Source organism: Caretta caretta, chromosome 2 (assembly GCF_965140235.1).
Source record: "Caretta caretta isolate rCarCar2 chromosome 2, rCarCar1.hap1, whole genome shotgun sequence".
Taxonomy (NCBI): Eukaryota; Metazoa; Chordata; order Testudines; family Cheloniidae; genus Caretta; species Caretta caretta.
This window is the reverse complement of record NC_134207.1, coordinates 231,796,690-231,821,416: the sequence shown is the minus strand read 5'-3', so window position 1 is coordinate 231,821,416 and position 24,727 is coordinate 231,796,690. Positions and strand designations below refer to the sequence as shown.

The 24,727-nt window shown below is 39.4% G+C and overlaps 1 protein-coding gene across 1 annotated transcript in view; it reads right to left on the bottom strand.

The window, feature by feature from the left end:
• MALRD1 (MAM and LDL receptor class A domain containing 1) overlaps positions 1-24,727 on the bottom strand; it is a 468,338-nt gene that overhangs the window by 79,307 nt on the left and 364,304 nt on the right. The window contains exons 33-34 of the mRNA XM_075124752.1: positions 19,881-20,038; positions 9,448-9,649 (exon numbers count right to left, since the gene is read on the bottom strand). Of these exons, the coding sequence (XP_074980853.1) occupies positions 9,448-9,649; positions 19,881-20,038 (360 nt within the window). The remainder of the gene's footprint in view (positions 1-9,447; positions 9,650-19,880; positions 20,039-24,727) is intronic.

The window sequence follows — 24,727 nt, the reverse complement described above, 5'->3', positions numbered from 1 at the left end:
CCATAGAAAGTCTCTTAGTTAATGAGGGCTCACTATTTAAAAACAAATAAAAACCTCAACTGAATTAGAGCTGCTAGAAATGCTTTATTGCTTAGAGCTCCCAACCAGCTAAATTATGATTGCTTCCATTTAGAACATGTTGCCCCAGGAAACCTAAAGTAATTAAAGTGAGGCTGGAGAAGTAATAATGCAGTGAGAGAGAGAGAGAAAGAAAGAGAAAGGAAAAGTCTGTAGCAGCAAAGCAATCTTTTTAAAAGGGTGAATATAAGAAAAGTGTAACTTCAGGTGTGACAGACTTCTTTATCTTGCAGTTGAGTAGTCTTTGAACAAAGACAAATAAGGGCAAAATCAAAACAAAAGCTGGCACAGAACTGTGTAATCTTTCACTCAAGAACTTTATATATCTGTCAACTGCCTTTTTGTTCTCTGTTTTGGACCTTTTGCAGAGTTCTGCATAAAAAGCAAATAACACCTGTAACTCAGATTATCTAGAACACTGCTCCTGTACCATTTGCAGAGTAGAATCTTCAGATTTTACTGTAAAAGAAATGGCCACTAGGAAAATACATTCACAAGGAGGTGCTGCTGCTAGGGAAGATCCTGAATAAACTAAAAGATGGATTCCTTCCTCTCTTCCTGACCTCATCACTACATTCTCGTATAGACTCTCTAACCAGCTACGCAGCTCTACTGCTGGTTTACTCTTGTTTCTTCACCACCCAGGTTGGCAAGATTCATAAAGAAAGGCCTCTTCTCAAGATGGTCCAAGACCAGTGGAGAAAGAAGAGGGTATCTGAGTGTCCTGCCAGTCTACACCCGTCAGCAGCAGTGCCTAAAGGCCAGCAGCAGATCACAATACAACTCAGGTACCATCTTCTGTCTGTCCAGGAGGCCACAATTGCCAGCTGTGACTCTCTCTGTCCCAAGTTCAGCAAGAGATTATATTACACTTTGGATTTTGAGGGTGAGTGAACAGGGAACAAGACACGGAGGCAGGAAGGGGACAAATATGGAATCATAGATAGAATAGTGAGTGTACAATGGAATTAGGGGACTGGGTGGGAGATGCAGATATTGAATGCGGGACATGGGATTGGGATTTCTGGCTGGGGAAGGAGAAAGAGATTGACTTTTCAAATTGGGTAGGGCATTTGAGGCAGGGGCAAGATGGAATGGGGAGGTGGAATATGGAACTTTGGAGGGTTACCCTACGGAGGGGTGAAAAGTGTAAATGGGGGGAAGAGAACAAAGAGAATTTTTGTTGGAAGGGAACAGTTCTTCAGATCCTGAATATGAAAAATGACCCTCAATAAGTAATTGTATTAAATTGAGATGGGAAAAGGGATGCAATGTGATAAGAAGGAAAAAAAAAACACTGAAAAGTCCAGCTTCCCCCCTGCAACTGACTTCATCTGTGTGAGTCAGAGGTCGTTAACACTTAACAGGCTGCAGCTCAATCTTTACCTTTAGCTCAGTCTACTTCTGCCTGTTGTCCCCGTATAACATTGCCATATGAGTCACAGTATTGTGCTGATAGGTGCACCTGATGTCTGCTTCTTGTAAATTTTCTTTCTGATACAACCTATGTGTCAGATCATGGTGATGTCGATTCTGATTGCTGGTTTTCTGGTATACTCTGCTTGCTACTCATGTGGTTCTTCCCATTGAGATATTTGTTGTGTAGCTATTGTTTGTATTGTACAGTCAGATATTAGGTACCATGTGTTATGTCTGTACTTTTCTCCTGTAGGTGTTTCAATGTGATATGACCATGACTTTGGACCTGTTGCTGTTACCCTTGCTGGTTGCCAATTTTGTATTGTTTCAACATGTAGTGGATCTCAATGATGGAACACAGATAGTGGCTTAGCTGTCTGGTTACAGTATTTCTTCTGTCTTTCCTGTAGCTGCTTTAATCTGGTGTGAGCCTTCTGAGGTATTTTGGGTTACAGAAATGCATGTGAGGATGGAAGAGTTGTTTCCAACATCCTCCCCATCAGCAACTGTGAAGGACAGTATTCTATACCTGACAGTGGTGTTAGAGTAACAGCCGTGTTAGTCTGTATTCGCAAAAAGAAAAGGAGTACTTGTGGCACCCTAGAGACTAACCAATTTATTTGAGCATAAGCTTTCGTGAGCTACAGGAGAGTAACCAGCAGGAAAGTGGGGTGGGAGGAGGTATTTTTTCATGCTTTGTGTGTATATAAAAAGATCTTCTACACTTTCCACAGTATGCATCCGATGAAGTGAGCTGTAGCTCATGAAAGCTTATGCTCAAATAAATCGGTTAGTCTCTAAGGTGCCACAAGTACTCCTTTTCTTTTTGTCAGTGGTGTGTTTCTCAGTTCCAAAATAGCTAAGTAGGGATCAATATCTGATGCAGCCATTTTTTGAAACACTGTATTTTATCATCTGAATGGTTCTCTCAGCCATTCTATTAGATTGCGGGTCTCCTGGACTGCAGTGAGCGAGTTTCACTCCCCTGGGTCTCATAAAGTTCTCATTTCTCTGTTTGCAAATGAAATATAGTCACTCACTAACTTTTTAGGGATGCCATGTCTTGCCAATACAGCTTTCAGTTTAGCAATAATAGAACATGCTATTTGTCTGGCAGATGCAGAACTTCTGAAAATATGGAAAAGTAGTCCACTAGGAGTAGATATGTGTGTCTGCTGTAGTCACTAATATCTGCAGCGATGGCCGATCAGGAATATCTGATCAGGAATATCTGCAGCCATGGCAGATCAGGAATCTCACAAGACCATAATGGTTCTTTCTGGTTACTCAGCCTACATTCCTGAAATACTTTGTCCATCCTTCTATAAGTTGTTCTATATTTTGTGTCAGACCTGGCCTTCTCCGCTCTTGCTTTTGTTCAGTGAATGCCTTGATGTGACTCATTTAAGCAGTTAAGCATTTTCTGTGTTGTCCTGTTAGGAATAATTATCCTGTCACCAGCGATTAACAACCCTTGTTGTAATGAAAGAGAATCTTTCACAGAACAATATGGCTGCTGTCTGAGATTCATTTGTCTCCTCTGCAGGGCCAACTCTTATGTACAATATCCTGTAAAACTTGCATTACAGGATCTTTCTGTGTGTCCTCCTTCAGTCTAACAAATCTGTGCTGAGTGTAGAAGTCGCCTCAACTGCATAGACAACCTTGTCATCAGCGATTTCATTATCTGTTTCCGTAGTATATTCCACTGCAACTCTCGATAATGTCTGCAAATGATATTTCTTTACCAGGGGTTTCTGTGTCTTTGAGATCATATTTCTGCAACTGAAGTAGCATGCGCTGTAGCCTTGCAGATGCTTTTCTTCAAGGTTTGGAGAACATTGCTTCCAATGATTTATGATCAGAGTGTACCTCAGCCTGTACTCTATATATGTACTGATGAAATTTCTTTATGGCAAACACAATTGCCAGTAGTTCATTCTTGATTTGTCAGCGCTCATGATGCATATGAAAAAGGGCCTTTGTCTTGCCATAGACAAGCTCCTAAACCACTTTTGGATGTGTCTGCTTGAATAGTGACTGGCTTGTTGGGCTCATAGAGACTGAGTACCAGAACATTACGGAGCACTATCTTTAGCTGTTCCATTGCCTTGTCTAGTTCCCATGATCATTGCCAAGTTATGTTCTCACATAGGAATTGTCTCAGTGAAGCAAGTCAAAGGTGCTTCACCTGGCATGTACTGTGCAAGGAATCTCATCACCCCCAGGCTTCTCTGTAATGCTTTTTTGTCCTGTGGTCCTGGAGGTCTCATGTTAGCTGTGGTGTTCATGTTCAACCTGACTGTCATCTGGCCTAATTTCTTGTGATGAGAGAATGTGTCCCATGTATTTGATTTATTTTACCAGAAACTGGATTTTATCTGGGTTAAACTTGATATTCTCTTCATGAGCCTTTGCCACACTTTATTCAGTATCTGATCATGTTCTGCCTGAGTTGATTCTGCTATTATCATGTTGTCTGCTATTATATGGATGCCTGCAATATCTCCAGATATTTCATTATTCTTTTGTTGAAACTCTTCACTAGCTGACTTTATTCCAAAAGGTGGATGGAGAAAATTGTATCTTCCCTCGGCTGTATTCAAAGTGCACAGTTCAGATGACTCCTAATCTAATGTGACATGTTGAATTAATTTGGAAAGGATATATGGGCTGAAGGTGTTAACATAACTTAGTTACTGTTTAATATTAAACAATGTCCAGGATGTGGTATACAGAGAGTTCAGCCTGCTTAGTACCAGGCAAACATTCCATTAAATAATTTTAACCTTGTCTTAAATACAGAAAAAAACGAAAAACAGTTAAAGTATTTGACATGTAAAGTATTAATCAAGGTGTCCGTTTTAATAACATCTCTTGTTCTCTTTTCTTTTGGCTGAAGAGAGTTTTTGTAAGGAACGCCCCCCCCCCCCCCCCGTTGTTTGACAGTCTCTTAGATGTTATCAAAGATGGCAATAACTGTCCTTTTGGGGAAAAGAGAAGAGGTTAATTGAGATGGGTTGGAGCTGTTGTTGTTAAAGTCCAATCCCGTTTCATCCCAGGTGGTCTTTGGGATTCAGCTGGAGCCAGTAGAGGTGGAGATGTCATCTGGGTCCCTCTCTCTGGCCAGATCTGATCAGGAAATCTCTCAAGGTCAAGATGATGAAGGCCTGGAGGTGCAGGAGATGGTGGGGGTGTAGCCCTGATGGTGAAGCTCACTCCAGTACCCAATTTTTCTTCTCAAAGCCTTTCATTAAGGATTCACCAGGGGAATCATGGGTGGAACAGCCCATCCCCTCATTATTTTGTCCACCAATTAGGCCTGGTTTCTGACACACCGGTTTTGAGTCACTGATTTCTAATTTCACCTTCTTCTTGTTTATGAGGCTTGATCTTAACACAGTCCTTGAGTTATATCAGTTGGACTTTTTGTTTGGACTAATTCAGTCTATCTCCCTTTTGTACCTTTTCCCATCAACATTTGTTGTTATAGGTTATTGTAACATCTTATGAACTTACCCTAACTGTGAGTTCAACTCTAAAAAGTCAGTGTAAATTTGTAGGCCCAATTATCACAACACTCGCCAATATCCATCTTTCTCATCTGAAATAGTGGATATGCTTTTACCAGATAGTTAGCATTGAACAGCTGGGGATGGAGTAATTCTGTCCCAGTATAGCCTTATTAAGGTCTTTGGGATCCAAACACATCCTAATCGTGCCATTTTTCTTTTCAATTAAGACCAAGATGGTAATCCATGGTGTGGGTCAGTTCACTTTGTGTATGGCCCTTTTCTAATAGCCTGAATGCATCTCTGAGTCTGTCTGTCACTGCAAAGGGGATATTTCTGCAGGTGTGTATGATGGGGTGACTGATGGGTCTGTATTTATGTGATGCTTCTCATGGAACTCTCCTAGTTCTCTAAGGTCTTTTGGGTATTGTGCAATCAATTTTTCTTTCATGCTGGGTGCTTTGGTGAGAAACATGCCTATTCTGTGTATTAGGTAGCTGCGTGCAAGCTTCTTTGCCTAACTGATGTTGTAATGCCTTAGTGATGAAGAACTGAAGACTGATCTTAGCCTTGGCCATTGCTGCTGTTAGCGTGACTTCTCTTTCAGAGTCTATTCTGGAATTGCCATACGCTGTGCAACATTAGATGGCTTTATTCTGATGGGACCTGGTATCTTTTTCAAAAGGTGAACTGATAAAACATTAGCTTCATCTCCTGTATTATGCAGGTCCATTCTTTATATTCAGTGAATGTATTCACTTCTGAGTGTGTGTTATATAATTTCTATTAACCTGGGATTCTATATCTACAAGGGATTAATCACGTTCTAGTTCAGCCAGAGATTTGTGGCTGTGTCTTTTGGGTATGTTTGTTGTTCTGCACATAGAAGAATAGTGATTTAATTGTCCACACTTGTGACGTTACTGTAAAGGCTGGGCAGACTCTGGGTGGGTTGTCTTACCACACAGCTTGTGCATTGTTTCTTTGTGTGAGTTGTTGGTGAGTTTGCTTTGCTGTGATTCTCATGTGACTGGGTCTTGTCCGTACTTTTGTGTAAAAGCCTGTATAAATTTGTCAGAATGTGGTCCAGACTTGACCTCTATTTGTGTCTTTATGGTTTGAGAGGGTCTGCAAATGTCTATTGCTTTTACAAGCCCAAATCAGTCTCCCTCAACAACCTTTCCTTTAGTCCTTTATCAGTGACACTGAACACAGTGTTGTCTCTGAGCATGTCATTTTTAATATTTCCAAACTCACGTCTTACTTTTTGTCTCTGTGACATACTTGTCTATCTTCTCTTCTCCTAGGTGTAGGTGAGACCAGAACAGGTATCATTTGAACATCACATTATTCTTAGGGTTAAATAGTTCCTAAGCATTGTTAAGACCTGACCCCAAATGGGACCATTTTCAGTTGGCAGCTGTAAGAATGTGTTATGCACTTCCAGAGTCTCCTCTCCCACTATGTGCAATAAAATGGCTTCTTTTATGTCCTCCTCTTTTTTACAGGCTCCTGAGGCTGTCATATAGATGTGGAGTCATTGTCCCCCTCTCCTCCAATTTTCAGCAATATAACCAAGGAAAGATGAAGGTGGTGGCTTGCAACCCTTTATGTTCATTTTTTCTTATTAAAAAAACCTGTTTTCTCTTTTACTGTGTTAGTTTTGGTTTCATTTGTGTGTACTGACTATGTTCTGGGTCTCAGTACTCTGTACTTTTTGGTTGGCTCCTGGTGGTCTATAGCTTGCAGTTTCTTCCTCTATGCAGCAGTTTGCACTATTTTCTAATCCACTATGTTCCTGACAAAAGCAGCCACGTCTTGCTTCATGCACAATGTGGTCACTTCTGACATGTCGTGCTTTCTAGCACAGTCAGGCACCATGAGTATGTTGCAGCTTCTCTAGTTCAGGAGCCAGAGTGAGACCAGGGATATAAAGTTTAGACCACAACTCTCTTTATTAGTTTATTAGTTACATAAGACGGCTCATAAAGATTCTAATCATTTAGACTGTGTGTGTGTCTGCCTCATGTGAGAGACCTCTCACAAATCCAATGGGAGGTCCTATGGTGATTACACGTGATAATTCTTTTTGCTTCAGCCATACTTATACCTTGTTTGTGTTTTTTATCAGCAAACATCTGTGCAATCGCTCTTTCTGGTATGAATGTTTTGGAGACAGCCAAAGTCAAAACTTCAAGAACAAATATTTGTGGAAACCAAATTTTAAATATGCAAGTAAAAGTATTTGCATTGACAGACTGGTGCTCATCCAATTCGGAGAACAAGTACAATACCTTGTGACTTACTTGACCAACCACAACTAACCAGCCTAACTCAATAGCTATGAATACTGACTATTCACAGAGGTCTATTCATCATCAAGCCATGCTTTTAATAAAGAATAAACCAGAAATTGCTATCTGCCTGAAAATATTCCGTAACCAGGAAACCGTTTGGAAAAATCAGAGAGCAGTCAGAAAATGGTACTGTACCACTAGAGTTATCTTATTTCTTAAATTATCATCATTTGAAAAGACAACTATGCCTGTTTAACTAGAGATTTTTTTTCTTGAGTTAACACGTTTGACTCCCTGTGAAGTGAATCGGAGTTATGGAAGTGAACTAAGACAGAAGACAATCTATAGATTTCAGGGGGTTTAAACAGGGACTGTGGGGTATTACAATTAGTCACGAGTACAAAAATATATCACTTAAAAAACCCTCTGGTGTGACCCTCCTCACAATACCAGGTAATTCCAACATTCAGTTAAAGTTCTTAAATGATTCTTGAGAGAATAAGTTTGTTGACATAAAAAATCTAGGACAAGCACTTGACCATGTGAGCATATCAGAGCTCATCGGAAGTCATTCTAATAATAGCCTTTGCCTGAACTGCACCTTTCAGAAAAAAGCTGCACTTTGTAGTTCTAGATTTAGCAAATCTCACATAAGTGAGAACATACTGCACCATCAAAACTTAAAGTACAAACCAGCATGTGGCTTATCTCCCCAGAGACTGGTTTTATCATCACTGACAATAGAGGCAGTGTTTTAAACACAGTGTGATACAAGTAATTTGCACATGGGCTGTGTTTCCTAGATGCTGTCTGAACAATTCTGGGTCACTATTAGAGCTCTGTGAACAGTGGAAAAAATTATTCCAGAACATTTTCATACAAATCTGTATCTTTTTTTTTATTTTGCCATATCCAATCCGTATTGGTTATTTACCAACAAACACTCATGACAAACTGTTTTTCATTCACATAAATGTTTAAGGAATGACTGAACTTCATGGAAATACCATTATTTGCATGCAAACAATGGTGTACATGTGTGAATAAAGGTACTAGCTATTTGTGCTGAAAATCTCCATAGACGTTAGTGGCTGAAAAAGAGGTAGTATGGTATCTTGCATATACTTTTTCTTTTGATATTGTATTGTATGATACAGTACACTGACATAATAAATAGTATTGTAGGGCTTTAGGATGTAAGCCTTTTTTTTTTGCACAGTTCAAATCACAAAGCTTTTGTAGTAGAAGTTCAAGATCATAAATTCTCAAAGAGCGAGGCAGCATGGTAAATTTGTTATGTTGCTGAGATAGTTTATGAAGAGAGTAAAGATAAAAGAACAAACCATTTACTTTTTAAAATAATTGTGAGTTACTTCTGTGCTCATAAAACTATTCCATCCCAAGCCAAAACCTTGTCTGATTGCTTTCATCCTGGAGAGAATTGTTACAGTGCAGCAGTGATAAATCCCTCTCAACTAGGGTTCAAAATAAAACCCTAACAGGCCTTCAATTATATTGATACTGTCGGGGGCTGCTATAATTAAGGATTTATTCAAAAGTTAGTTTTAGGGCAGAATTGTCCTCAGAGATCCACATGACAAATATCTTTATTCAGATATTCTTCTCTTCCTATATGGGTGGAAATTTTTTGATGGCAATGGGAAATCCACACACATAGGGAAAGCCAAAGGACTAAATCAAAATCTGCCACATGGATCAGAAAGGAGAAATTTCCCCTTTACCTCCTACCAGCCAGTTTTCTTCTCCAATGCAGAGACACACTGTCCTGTATTGTGGTCAGACTAAAAGTTTGTTTTCCATTCTACATTCTGATGGATGTTGTAAAATGGGAATAGTACTGTGCTTTTCTTTAAAAAAAAAATCCATGCAGTGGTATCTGAGATCTCACAGTTTTTCTCTATATTCTTCACAGGAATATATTCTTAACTGTGGGTTTTTAGATACCAAGGTTGCAATGACTAGAAAATGCTGACTTTTAAAATGATGATCTCTTTAAATACTTTTTACTGGCTCCTTCAGTTATTTTGGAACATATTAGTATCACAAGATAAACTCACCATTGTAAAATGGTAAACACCTCATTTCTGATTGTGTTTCACAGTGTTTGTATAATCACATACCTGCATCCATACATTCCAGGGTGAAAGAAATATCGTCAAGAGCAACTTCTGCGAGCTCATTCCCTCCCACCTCAATTTCAAATGTGACTCTGAAAGGACTGTTGCTAGAGAGAACCACATTTGCATATGTCCACCTGCTTCCTTTATTTCCACTTGAAGACCACATCAGAATATCCATTCCATGTTCTTCAGCAGTGTACACCTATTGACAACGAAACCCAGGAAATAAAATGTAATCAGCATGAAACTGCAGAGAAGTACAGCTAGTTAGGTCAACCGAACAAAGTTTGAGGGCTCAGCCGACTGGCTATGTAATATGGAGCCTTTCTGCTGTGGTTCATTACTTGGTTGGTAATGACTGAATCTTGTGGAGTGGCCATGGTGGTCTCAATCCAGTTTCTAGCAAACAAGAGTTCACATAACAGAAAATGCGGCCAGAAGTTATTAATTGGGAAACCCTGCTGCCAGCCTCGGACAGCATAGAAGCTGATCCAAAATCCATTTACGTCAAAGGAAATACTCAGCACAGAGGTTCAATTGACCTCTCAAATCCTCAAGCTGGTCCCTCTCTGTCTGAAATGAGGTGTGAGAGTATGTGAAGCTTTTAGATGTATAAACAGAGGACTGCAGCACCCAGTGGTTTCAATCTGGCATCTGTTACAAACACTTACAAAAAATTGCACCCAGTGATGCAATTTGCACTGCACTCAGCGATGGCAAATTGGCTCGTATAAACTTAGTGATAAATGTCAGTGTAAAACAAAATCAAACATTAAAACAAACTACATGGAATGAATTTGCAGCAAAACAAAGCTACTGAACCAGTGCCACTCAAACACAACAGAAGAGCCCAATAAGTCTTGATATACTGTGATTTTTTTAAAGCAATTTTACTCCATCAGCTGACCAGCAGGAGGCACTGAAGCATTATATTTTCGGCATCTCAGATTGCCAGAAATTGTGTGTATCACCTTTGGGACTGATATTCCACCACTCCAGAGTTCATTTCCCAACCTAGGGTCCCTGATATGGCAATGAAATATAAAGAAAAGCAAAAGAATGAGAGCCAAGAAAATTCTGGGCTTAAATCCAGGTTGATTAATTGCATAACCTTCAATAAGTCACTTGACCTTCATGTCCCCCAACCAATTCAGTTGGATAATTGAGTTAAAAACCAACCAGGAACTTAAACCAGATACTTTCTTTGAGCTTTACTGCATAAGAATATTGAGACAAAATGTTATCAAAGCAGATATCTAGTGAAACAGAGTCAGTCGCTGCTTCCAGCAGCTCTCTGCAGGTGTCTACGTTTTAGTCATCTTTAGATCAATGAAAAGCTGGCTGAAGAATGGAAGTAAATATCCATGTTAGGGGCATGCTTCAATGAGATTGAAATGGGCAGAACCAGTGGTAACTCCCACCTGCTTAGAAGCCTCTACATAGGGGAGAAACGACTCCTTCATGCAGCTGTTCTTGTCAAGCATCAGTTGAAAAAGTCAGGTACTCACTGAAGGTGAAAGAGTGCTTGGTGGAAGGATCTTAGAGCTTTTCTCTGAGGTCAATTTAAGAAAAGAAATTATAACCAATAGGGTGAAAAATGATGTGGTGTTATTCCCTGAGGAACAGACTTCACACTCATAGATTCAGCAATCGTTTCACTGGATAGGTTTGCCACCCCCACTGTCATGACAGAGTATGTCAATGAATATCTTTCATTTCTAGCAATGGACTGATTTGACTAGAACAAAAGAGACACCAAACAAAACTGAAGTGCATGTGTGTATTATTTCTTATATAAAAATATACACACACGCACGTCTTCATGAATACATGAGGGTAACTAAATATAAAAAGGCTTCTATGACAAAGAATTCTTCTGAAGGGGGAGGGGGGAAAGGCCCACTTGGGTAGCGAGGGATGACCAGAAGGCAAAAAATGTGTTGGTTGTTCCCCATTGCATTTCTGGGATTTAGTCATTTATCTTTTTCCCAGGACTGTACTTTCTAATTGTCAGACTAAGTATATTTCTACATCTAGGGCTAAAGGGAATTTTTAATGATCAGGTATTTTTATACTTTCAGTTTCTTTATAGTTTTTGTTTGTAACCTCTTTCTTCTTCCAGCTACCTCTTTCTAAATTTCAGTTTGTTGACAGGCAGGATATGTACTAACTTTCAGAACAACAATGCAAATTCTGCTCCTTGGCTGATATAATCATAGAAATATAAGGCTTGAAGGGACCTCCAGAGGTCATCTAGTCCAACCCCCAGTGCTGAGGCAAGAACAAGTAAATCTAGACCATCCATCACAGGTGTTGGTCTAGCCTGTTTTTAAAAACTTCCAAAATGCGGATTCCACAACGTCCCTTGGAAGCCTATTCCAGAGCTTAACTACCCTCATAGTTAGAATGTTTTTCGCAACATCTAACCTAAATCTCCCTTGCTCAAGCCCATTACGTCTTGTCCTACCTTCAGTGGACATGGAGAACAATTGATTACAGTCCTTTTTATAGCAGCCCTTAACATATGTGAAGACTAATCAGGTCCCCCATCAGTCTTCTTTTCTCAAGACTAAACATGCCCATTTTTTCCCCTTATAGGTCAGGTTTTCTAAACCTTTCTTCATTTTTGTTGATTTCTTCTGAACTCTCTTCCATTTGTCCACATATTCCCTAAAATATGGCATCCAGAATTGGACACAATATTCCAACAGAGGCCTCACCAGTGCTGAGTCTAACAGGACAATCACTTCCCTTGTTGTACATACAACTCTCCTGTTAATACACCCCACAATGAAGTTAGCCTTTTTTACAGCTGCATCACATTGTTTATTCTCAATTTTGTAGTTATACATTTGATTTTTCCTTCCTATGAGAAGTACTTTCCGCTTGTCTTTATTGAATTTCATCTTGTCGAATTCAGACCAATACTCCAATTTGTCAAGGTCATTTTAAATTCTAATCCTGTTCTCCAAAGTGCTTACATCCTCTCCCTACTTGGTATCATCTGCAAATTTTATAAGTGTACTCTCCACTCCATTATTCAAGCCATTAATGAAAATATTGAATAGTACCAAGTCCTAGGACTGATCCCTGCAGGACCCACTACGGCATCCCTGTTTGACAGCAAATCACTGATAATTATTCTTTGAGGCTGGTCTTTCAATCAGTTGTATACCCACCTTATAGTACTTTCATCTAGACCACATTTCACACTGCACTTCTCCAATCTTCTGGGACCTCACACATCTCCAAGAGTTCTCAAAGATTATTGCTAATGGTTCTGAGATTGTTTCTGCTAGTTTCTTTGGTACCCTAGGATGAAATTCAACAGGTCCTCCCAACTTGAGTATATCTAACTTATCTAAATATTCTTTATTTTTCTTTAATATTCCTGTTCTTTCCCTACTTTGGTTTGTGTTCCTTCCCCCCTTGTTGATAATATTAATTATGTTGAGTATCTGGTCATCATTAACTTTTTCAGTGAAGACAAGCAAAATAGCATTAAACACCTAGATGTCGTCAATTATTCGCTCTCCTTCCTCGCTAACTAGAAAATCTACACTTTCTGTCATCTTACTCTTGCTTTTAATATATTTAAATAATCTCTTCTTATTGCCTTTTATGTACCTTCCTAGCTGTAACTCATTTTGTGAGTTAGCTTTTCTGATTTTGTTCCTATACACATGTTTTTCTTTTGTATTCCTCCTTAGCAATTTGTCCCTGTTTCTACTTTTTGTAGGTTTCTTTAATGACCTGAAAATCAAAAAGGGGTTCCTGGTGGATCCATATTGGCCTTTTACTATTCTTCACCTCAGTAGCCCAGCCAGCCTCTACCAACTCAGGATCTAGAATCCCAGTCTGTCTCTGAATTTTAACTTCTGCCTTCTGCTGCTTTCAGTTCTGGTGTGGACAAAAGTAATGTACTCTGGGATTCAGAACACAGACTTTATTTTTTGAGTTCTGGCTTTTAAATTTTAGCGGAGAAGTATCAGAGAGGTTTTTTGGTAAAAACTTCAGATAAGAAAAATCCTGCTTTGATGGACAATAAGTTTCTAATTCTACACATTTCATGTGTGGCTCACAACGGCATTCCTACAGCTTAAAACTGGTGGAATTCCACTGAAATCAATGGCGCAATACTAATGTAAAGCTGGAGTAACCCAATGGGGAGCCAGATTCTATGTTTCTTAATGTAGAAATACCTGAATTTTCCTGAGGAAGGACAGTATACTGGGCAAGGCACTAAAATGGGATCTAGGAGATCTCTGTTGAATTCCCAGCTCTGCTACAGTTTTCCAGTTTGGCCTTGGACAAGTAATTTAATCTATCTGCCTCAGTTCCCCATCTGTAAAATGGTGGTAATAATACTTCCTTTCTCCAATCCTTTGTGTGTGTAGAATGTAACCTCTTCAGGGTAGGGACTGTCTCTTGTGATGCATTTGTATAATCCCCAGCACAACACGTTCCATTCTCACTTGAGACCTCTACAAAATACCATAACATATATAAATAATAATTGGAAAAGTTTTGATTCTGGTTTATTTCAGCAATTACTCAAGAGGTTCAGAAAAACGTGAACCTCAATTAGCACTCTGTTTCTTTAACTGCAATGTAGGTGTTATTCTCTCCAGAATAAGTGGCTCCAATATGTCCATAGCGAGTGAAGAGGATAACTGACAGATTGCAATGTTGCATTCTTTGCCAGAGCCTCCCTCCACAATAAGAACCAAATGTGTCTTGCGGTTCAAGAGCTAGATGCAGTCTCAGTCTTTATACTCAGTGTACACAGACAGCACAAGGATGGGGTTTGAATGTGATCCCTACAGAGGGATGCACAGAGCACAAACACTGCTTAAGGCTAATGCTGACAGTCATTAGCCTCTGTAGAGAAGGGAAGTGGAGGAGGGACAGAGCAATACTCCTCCCATTCCATACCACCCAGCTGAGATGGACTCATACAGGGAGGAGCACAGATAGCACCCAGTACAGAAGAGACACTTTGGCCCATGTTTCCCAGACCCCCAGGAGGAATTATGCTTGCATAGTGCTCAGTGCCTCAAGAGACTCTAGCCCTTCTGCATACAGTGAGTTGTGCCATAAAGGGCACACACTAGCCCTGTGTGTCCACAGCTGATTATTTAACAAATGGAGGGATGAAAGGGGATCAGACTGTTGCCACTATAAACCTGGATAGTGAAAGTACAGTTCCCTAACTACCAGGTTTGGGAAAGGTCAGGCTGTCACTGTGCTTCTGAGAAGTCAGTCATAATAATTTAATTATTGGCAGTTTCTGGTTTGCATCATTATTTAAAATAAGAAACAAACCACATGTCCGGCACTAACTAGTAAGTATCATATGTGTTTATTCTCCACTCCATGCTGACATTATTTCTAGGCGGTTTCATAAAAATGCCCATCTCACCTAAATCATCATGGACAATAAACCAAGTGAGAAAAATCAAGTTGCAAAATATTCCTTATGAAATGCTTGAAACTGAAGATGTCTATTAATACATAGTACATTGGGTTTTTTTTAAGGACTCTACCATTTGTAGATCTGTGAGATGAATGTGTCAGTGAGGCTCTGCTCTGTGATTCTTAGTTCTTCTGCAAAGTGCCTTTGCATCTGGTTCATTTGTATTCTGGTGTGGGAACTGAATTCTTTAGCAAATCCCATTTCTTTGTTTTACAGTTTTGACTCAGTTTTAATTCTCTGAAGCGTGTGCTGCCTGGCAGTGGTTTGCTAATTCTTTTTTCACCAACTATACATTTTTGGGAGAGGGGCACATACTTTTGAAAGTCAAGTGAATGTAAACTGCTACTCTTACTTTTGGCACCAGCTGCTGCAGCACACAAGGCTCTTCCATGTCTTCTTGATGGCTTTTAAATACATATATTTTTAAATAACATATTATCTTACCTGATTGATCTTACCTGACTAACAGTTGTCATGATGGAAGGGTCTGTATTAATTACGTGATTTTCTGTATATCTGAGAACCTGGCAGATCTATAGGTTGCATAGCAAGAAGTGTGCTCTCAGGTGACTATGAACTAATTTTATAATCTCTGATTATTCCCACCATATGCACTGTATTCTCCAGTCATGGAACTAGGAGAACCCGAGTCTTATGAAAGGCAACCACACATGTTCATTTTATTGTGAGCCACAACCCAGTTTTAATTGAGAAAGACACCTGTTGACTTTAATAGAGAATGATGACATGACGTTTTGTACCACATCCTTGCAAGTTCATGTCTTCAGACTACACATGTCTTTTGTTCCATTGTAACTGGTAGAATACCTTTCCTCCCCATGCTGAATCAACATGATTTAAAGCAGTGCCTCCTGCCAGACTGCAAGAAGTGGGACCACTAAAACACTAATACAAGATGTGCCAGTATACAGAGTGAACAAGAATGGCAGAAACTGATATAACATTATATTTGGGGTTCACAGTGGGAATTGGATTCAGGTTCTGCCCTTCTGAAGGCCTAGCCTCTTCCTTACTTCCCTGAATATAATGTAGTGTAGAACATCTGATTTGCCAAAGTAAGCACATGAATTAATTAAGCAAAGTTCGCTGATTACATTGTCCACCACCCACTATAACATTGAAAATACATTGTAAAAAGTGGTTATCCAATGTTTGTTAATTTTTTAAAATAATAATAGTAATGCAAAACCCACTGGTCATTTTTAGTGAATTTACTGTATCCTGGTTCATAGCAACCTCTGCTAATATTAATTGCCTGAACAAGCCAGAAGTTGAAATATTGAAACTACTGTCTTAATTTAGTTTTAACTCTCCATGGTATAACAATGTGTGGAAGAAAAGCTGAAGAGGAAGAAAGTTGAATAGTGAAACAGTAATTGCTTTACTCCTCTCCATACAGATAGACTCATATGGAGCACAAAGGACTGAAGAAAAAACTTTAAAAGAGAAGCCAACTGTTTTATGAGAGATTGTGCTTAATATGTTGGTTTATCCAAGTTCTCTCCTGCTCTGCATAAACTTGGGTAAATAGCTATCCAAATCTACAAAGAAATGCATTGTTTTTATTTGCACGGGTAAAGTAACGTAATTTAACTGAACTGACCTGAAACTACTCCAGTGAACAGAGAAATTGCCATACTAGCTTAGACCAGTGGTCTGTCTAGTCCAGAATTATTTCTCTCTCAATGTCTACTACCACATATTTAAGAGGAAGATGAAAGAAACCTCATACTGGACAATTATGGAACAACTTGCTTAGACTGAGATACCTGTAACCCATCTGAAGGTCTAGGCCTCTTCCTTGCTTCCCTGAATGTAACATACTGTAGAACTCCTGGTAGTTGAAGATAGCAGTTGGCTAATACACTGAAGTATGAGGGCTCATCTCCCTTATAAATGTTTTATCCTATCTAATGCAATTACCTTTATAAACATCTAATTAATAATTTTTAATACTACCTAAGTTCTTCTCCTCAGTGAAATGAAATATTTTGGCAATAAGTTCCACAAGTTAACTATGCATTGTGTAAAAATGTGTCTGTTTTCAATTTTCCCTTTTCACTTCCATTGAATTTTCTTGTACTATAAAGGGGTAAATAGGATCACCCAGTGTGCCTCTCTTTACCATTCACTATTTTGTATGCCTCTAACAAATCTCCTCTCTAAACCACAGTCCCAGTCTTTTAAATCTGTCTTCTTCTGGAGTATCTCCATGACTTGAGTCACTTTAAACTCCCATCTTTGGACTATATCCTATGAGACAGAGTAATCAGAACAGAGCAGAACATTTCAGGTGGTGGATGTACCGTCAACTCTCATAATAGCATTATAATATTCTCTCTCATTTTGCAGACATCCTAAGATGGTTTGCTTTTTTTTTTACCTCTACTGCAAACTGAGCAGAGGTTTTCACTTAGCTGTTCACAGTGATTGTTTGACTTTTTTCCCTGAGTGATTACAGTTAATATCCTTTGCCTCTTAAAAAAAAAAAGCTTGCTGCTGAATCAGGTCACCTATTAGATGGCACGAGGGAAGGACACAATCAAGGATACATTGTCTTCAGTGTGCAACTTTTTCAGGAGAAAGAAAATATGTGTATAATTTCTGGCGGACTAGTTCTGTCTGTTATGAATTTTACTGTTATGTGCTCCCCCATGAAAGGCCTAATCCTGAAGGAGATAAAGCACACAACCGTACTCCTGTGCAGGAGTAAGAGTTCATGTTTATGGATCCCTTTGTAGAATTGTGGCCTAAAAGTTTAACTAATGTAGTTTAATAAATGATCACAGAAATGCAAGTTTTATGTGGCCACCTGCTACCTGACTCACAGGCCAAATATTTTGACATACAAATTACTTCTAAGGGCTTGTCTTCACTACCAGGGTAAGTCAATCTAAGTTATGCTACTCCAGCTACGTGAATGATGTAGCTGGAGTCGACGTACTTAGGTCGACTTACCCCAGTGTCTTGACTGGTGCTGCATCGATGGGAGACACTCCCCCTTATCAAATTATCTTACTCTTCTTGGGGAGCTGGGGTACCGGAGTTGACTGGAGAGGGCTCTGCCATCGATTTAGTGGGTCTTCACTAGACCTGCTAAATCGACACCCGCTGCATTGTTGATCTCCCCGGTAATGAAGACAAGCCCTAAACATTTAGTAATGCTTACATGACTGAAAACTTCAGTCCAACAGAAGTTCTCTATAAAAATAAAAGTAAAATCTGGGGCTTGCACACTGTAATGGTCAGGAGACATATAATTAAACAAACCCCAGCCTAAAAATGTAAAATCAAAATACTTGAATAAAATATTCAGAAGTAAACACTATTTGCCTTTTACCTTAATATAATCTGGATATTCACAAAGCACAGAAATTGCTGACCTTTATCTACAACTCTTTTTCTCAATTAACTTTACTAAGCAAAACATAAAGGAGTGTGTGTGTGTGTGTGTGTGTGTGCGCGCACACACGTGTAAGTGGTAAAATAAGAAGGCGGCATTTGATGATGGAGAGCAGAAGTTTAAAAAGTTGTTCAGAATTACAGAACTGTAACATTTCTGTATAAGAATTTCTTAGAAGTTCAAGCTGAATATCTGAAACTAGTATCCCTGGAGACTGTACAGCTTTGAGAAATGTTTTTGTTTAATGCTTGGTATAAATGCTCAGTTGAATGCACTGATTTTTAATTGTTTGATGCTTCTACTGATTGGGTATTACATAGTATACTGGGGGTTATTATTATTTATTATTTGGTGGCGCCTAGAGGCCCCAATTGAAATCAGCACCCCAATACCTATACATTGTGAATAAACATAGTAAGAGACAGTCCTCTGCCCTGAAGAGCTAACAGTCTAAATAAGACAGTAAAAAGGTGGAAAAATGAAGCAGTATAATTCCTATTCTACAGATCTGGAACCAAGACATAGAGACATGAAGGCCCAGATCCTCAAAGGAATATTGATTTCAAGGGAAGTTAGGAACCCAAATACCTTTGGGTCTAAGTGACTTGCTCAAGGTCAAAAGGAAGGTGGTGCCAGAATGAATCAGTTTTAGAACACTGGCCTGCTGCCTTCCAGATTCCAAGTCAACATGACCATCTTTCCTCCTTCTAACACATGTTTTAGACAGCTAAATTAATCTGTATTGAATTTTGTTTCATGTCACATGTAGTATGACTGACATAATCTCTATTTTCACATTTCCAAACTGGCATAAACACACAAACACAAATCCGGCTTGGGTCAGTAAACCCATTACTATCTGAGACGTTATTTGTTCAGTGGGTTATGTGAAATGAGCTGATGGTCACAAGCCAGTTTATAGACACATGACAACTAGCATTTTTGTAAGCTGGCTCAGCAGAGAGTGCAAAAAGACTCACCCCATTACCCTTTGAGGTAGGAGCATTAGGTAGGCTTGAAAAACGCTGCCAAGACATTTTCATGGAAGCCTGCACTATCACTCTCCACCTTGCATCTGTTCTGTGAGTAAATAGTTTATGTCCAGAGCTTTCAATCTACTACCCTTCACGAGCATTAACATTCATAGCTTTAAAACAATGTTTTTCTTTTTAACTGTGTATAGCACATTTCAGGATTAGTGTGTTATATAACCTGGAAATAGCACTTACTGTATGTTGAGGATAGAAGCATGCAAAGCAGAAAAGTGTTGCTGTTCAGTAAGATTGGTTGCAATGACCGGACGAGTCTCTGACAGTGAGACTCACATATGTACTAATGGCATTTCCAGAGAAATTCGGACTAAAGCAGAGTTGTCAGTGTTGATCTTGTCAATACAGAAAGATTGGGTAAAGAACCGGCAACCAAGCCGAGATTAAACAAAGCTAATATAATGTTTGAAATTTAAACCATTCAAAACACGAGAAACACAAATATTGATATCAGCTATTTAAATAGAAATACTTTTTCTCTTACCTTTAAAATTCCTGTTTGCTTGGAATCACAGAGCCAGAACCAGAACCGGACTCTACACACTCCAAGGCTGGCTGGGAACAATTTTGTAGTAATTATCCTTGCTCTATTTCCTTCCTGCTGGGCAGATGAGTTGACATACAAAAAATGTTGTCCATTACCTTAAAATGAATGAAAGTGTTCTTTGAATACTACTTCACACTTAAGAGCATAAGCCATGATAGATAAGTAGATAGGTAGCTAGCTAGATAGTGAGAGCAATAATGTATCTTATCAGACCCAAATATATATTTACACATAGGCCAAGGGTCTGATAACAGATGTATATATTATTAACACATACATATTTTACAAATGTATTCCTTAAACCCTCCTAAAGCCACTTTTGCTATTCAGCCACTACCTTGGCCCTAGCTCTGTTGCAAACAAAAGACATTACTAGAGGTGGACTAAACACATTGGGGATGTTCAGATCTGAATGCAAATTCATCTCTAAAAGAACCACTTTTTTCTAAAAAAGGTTTGAGATAGTGATGTCTATCTATGAAAGTCATTGTTCTTTTGAAAGGGTTTTGCTAGTACTAGAATTAACAATAGCTCCAAGTTATGTTACCTGTACGTTCTTCATGGAAGCAGGGGAAACTTGAAGGTTATTGAACTGTCTCAGGGTGACTGTCTGCTTTAAATGAAGTAGGTCCAGCTCCCTTATGCCAGAACAGGTGCTCCCAGTTTGGCCAATTAAGAGGATGGGGCAGAACTGGGGGTTATAAAGAGCCAGGGTGTTAGTTGAGGAGCAGGGAGTGCCCTGTGAGGGGCTGCCAGCATCCCCTGCGAGGGGAGGCAGTAGGAACCTGCTGGGGGAAAAGACCTCCAGGAGAAAGCCCTGGGAAGTGGTGCTCAGTTAAAATAGCCTGGAAGAAGTCCTGAAGTAGGTCCTGAATCAGGAGGGTCTGAAAGGGACAAAGGGGAAAGTCCTATGGGTGGGCTAAGGAACTGTTTTTTGTGAGGTTTTTGCCTGTGTTTGGAACATAAAACTGCCTGGAAAAGAAACTCTTGGTGTGGCAGTGGGTCCTTCATGGGCTGGAGACAAGCAGCACCTTACATGGACATAATTCACTAAAAGACTTAAATCTTTACCATTAAACCAGAGATGTAGCACAGTACATTAACAGCTCTGTGGAATATGAATAGCACGACCCATTGCCTGGTTTTAAATAGGTCTGATTCCTTTTGAATGCACTTACTCTTTTTTTCTTTAGAGTGGCTTTCTCCCGTGACAAATCACTCTTACTCTCTTTACTAAAAGAGAGTATATTGATATTGATATATTGGTAATATTTGATCCTAGGATAACCTAATGGCAAACATCTCTCATTTTCATAGAATCATAGAAGATTAGGGTCGGAAGAGACCTCAGGGGGTCAGCTAGTCCAACCCCCTGCTCAAAGTGCTCGTAAGGTGTCAGTAATCACTACAGCTTTATTCCAAACACTTCACTTCCATACAAACATTGCTTCTAAAATATAGTGGCCACCACAGCAAAGCCAGTATTGCCGCCAGCTATCACACAATGGCATCTGATATGCCACAGTAGTCTCTTTTCTCCAGAATAGCATTGCACTAGCAGTGTAACTGGGCCTTAAAATGGAGGCCAGTCATAGTTAACCTCACTTTAGGACTTCTTTACAGAGTGGTGTAAAGGGCCTTAGCGTGATGGAGCACTCAGGCTGCTATCTCTTAGGGCTTCATTACCAGGGTGATTGACTGCAGAGCGCTCTCCAGTTTGGTACTCCAGATCCCCAAGAAGAGTAAGGTAAGTCAACCAGAGAATGTCTCCCATCAGTGCAGCGCAGTCAAGATACCAGAATAAGTCAACCTAAGCTACGTTGACTCCAGCTACGTTATTCATGCGGCTGGAGTAGTGTAACTTAGGTTGACTTACCCTGGTAGTGAAGACAAGCCCTCAGGTGCCACTCACTATGTACTGTTGTCACTTTCCTTCACTTGACTTCTTAATATTGATTGTTGTAAAAAAATTCAATCAAAAGTCTAAAGGACTATTATAGAAATAAAATTCACTTTTGACTTTGGCACATGACAAGGTTGTTGTGAGCTTCACAGCGGTGTCAGCTCCTAAAAGACATGGAAATGACTTTGCACCAATCAGTAGCTACATTTTACATAAACATATTCATGAAATAACAGTAACACACAATGTGTAATTATACAACCTTCCAAGTACATTTTTTTTAAGCAACAAACACTTTTTGAACAAGCAAGCTCTCTTAAAATCCCATTTTCAAAACATTTACAATGGCTCAATTGCTCAGGTAAAACAAACTATCTTTGTTCTGGTGGTAGCAGTGAGGAAGATCAGGGTTATTCTCCTCTGGAGGATAAAATTCAGAATTTTTCAAATCAAGGAACACACGGAATACTCTTTCTTGTTTAAACATAATCAGCTACAAGCATATTCAGAATCACAATAGTAGTGTGTCCCGGCCCTTAATGGGCTCTTCTAAACCTTTTGGTACATAATTGGCTAACAAGTTGCAAAATCAAATTGATAGGTTCCCAGTGAGTATGGAGAAACTTCTAGGGCAATTACAAGTAGATTAATTTGGTCTAATTAAGACAGGCTTTTAGCAATTCAACAATAAGATTTTCCCTGGAATGAGGTCTTCACTATCCATGGTGGACAGTTTCTCCAGTGATGTCTTGTATCATTTCAACAGTCAGCAGTACACCACCATGCAGTAGTATCTATTTCTCAAACCACCACTCTCCCTACCTTAAAGGTGAGCTTGGGTCCCATCTGCCATGATGCCTCGCATTTGAACTCTTGCTGATGTGTGTGGTTGAATTTGCGGCCATCCAAATTCCAGTTTCATATGTTCTGGGATTTGGAGTATTCCAAACTCCATTGTGCACCAGATAGTCCAACAATTCAAGTCTGAGGCATCATGCCAAGGTGAGGCGTAGGTGTAATGCAGCTGGCCTTGAAGATCATGGTTAAGGAAGGTGGAGCTGGGGTTCTTCAAAACAATGGTGATAATAGAGGGTGGAGGAGGAGTCATGGAAGAAATATTGGAAGGAAGAATGAATAGTCTAGAGGGGGAGGCAAGACCCACGGAGAGGACCAGTGAATGGTAACATACACCTATTCCACTCCATCTCAGACCACACACACACACTTGCCAAACCTTCCTAGATACCCTAGTGACAAGCATGCCCAACCAGTCCCTTTCTCTGGAAATCCCAAACCCTTCTGCAGCCTCATGACAACTCTGGTTTAACTCCTCCCTGCTAATTATTACTGTTATGATCATAGTGCCTAGAGACCCAAATAAAGTTGGGGCCCCATTGTGCTAGCGTGCTGTACAAACACATATTAAGAAACAGACCCTGCCCCCAAAGAGCTACTGATGAATGCTGCTCTTTTCCTGTAATAGGATAACCGGGGTGGGACAAGAGAGCTGTGTTACAGCTTTAACAATTAGAATATACCAAGGTGAATTCATTACTAAGATATCAGATGATGCCACTCATTGGCTCTGAGTAGTTTGGCTGATGGAACATCTAAATAAAGATCTATTTTGGTGTGATTTTTTAGCACAAAACTGTTTCTGGCAATTGATCTGGAATTTTTTTTTGTATTGTGGTAAATAATAAACCTTTTGAGAAAGTGCAAATGAACACAGAGATATTTGCTCACTACTTGATTATTTCAAGAATCAGGCTCACATGGACTGGCGGCATAACATCAAAGGCTATTTGAAGTGAAGTGCATTTATTTTTACCTAAAATTGCACAAACACTTAGTTCACTCATTCATAAAGTGAAATTGTCTACTGGATTTCAAAACTGTATACAACATGCCACTCTCACAGACCTGCAAATGATCACTTATTCAGAATGAGACATTCAGTTTGCACCTCAATCCTATGTAATTTCTGGCTGAAACACCACGAAAAGGGAGGTTTTGCAAATTGCAATGACTATCAGTGAAATGCTCTCAGTTTCTCTCTGTCTGTCTGTTGGAATATATATTTTATAAATAAATATAAAAATATAATTTTCTCAGATGATCTGCTTATGTTGGATTATCAGGGTGTGAGTGTTACACCTCAGTACTTTCAAGAGGTGCTAGATTTTAAACATTCTCAAGTAAAAAAGTTATTTCAAAGTTATTACAGTGACATGGATATGTTGTATTCTAAATCAAATGGAATGTTACTATATGTATCATACCCAGCAAAACAGAGACCCAACCTAGTTGGCTCCTTGGTACTATGACAATACAAATGATTAATAAAATCATCATTTTGCTCTGGCATTGGACTAAAGTGTTTGAGGTTGGAGTACTTTTTAAATTGATTATCTGTCTTTTCTGAAGATTTATAAAGCAACGCCTCATGGATATGCTGGTGGAAAATCTGGGGAGGTTAGCTTATGAGAAGAGCAAAGCCAGATGTGTTAAGCAAACTGTTAATTTTGTTTTAATTCTATTTTCTCTTTTTAATCAGTCTTGTTTTTATTGAGATTACTGTTTGGATAATTTCATGCAGATGTCTGCTTGGGAACAAGGACCCCGTAATCGTCAGAGAGAGGTGCTGGAGGGTAAAGAGGTTCTGGAACCTGCACTCCCCTCTCAGTCTTGGTCAAAGCACACCAACTACCAGTCATGTTGTGTTGCCAACCGGCTGTAGCAGGCAGCCCTAAGAGGAGAATCTGAAAGACCGAGGAGGAGATGAAAGCTGGCAGACATGTTGGTCACAGGTACATGATGAAGACAATGGATATTACAATATTTTCATCACCTACTAATACTTGGTCTGCATTATTTGTTT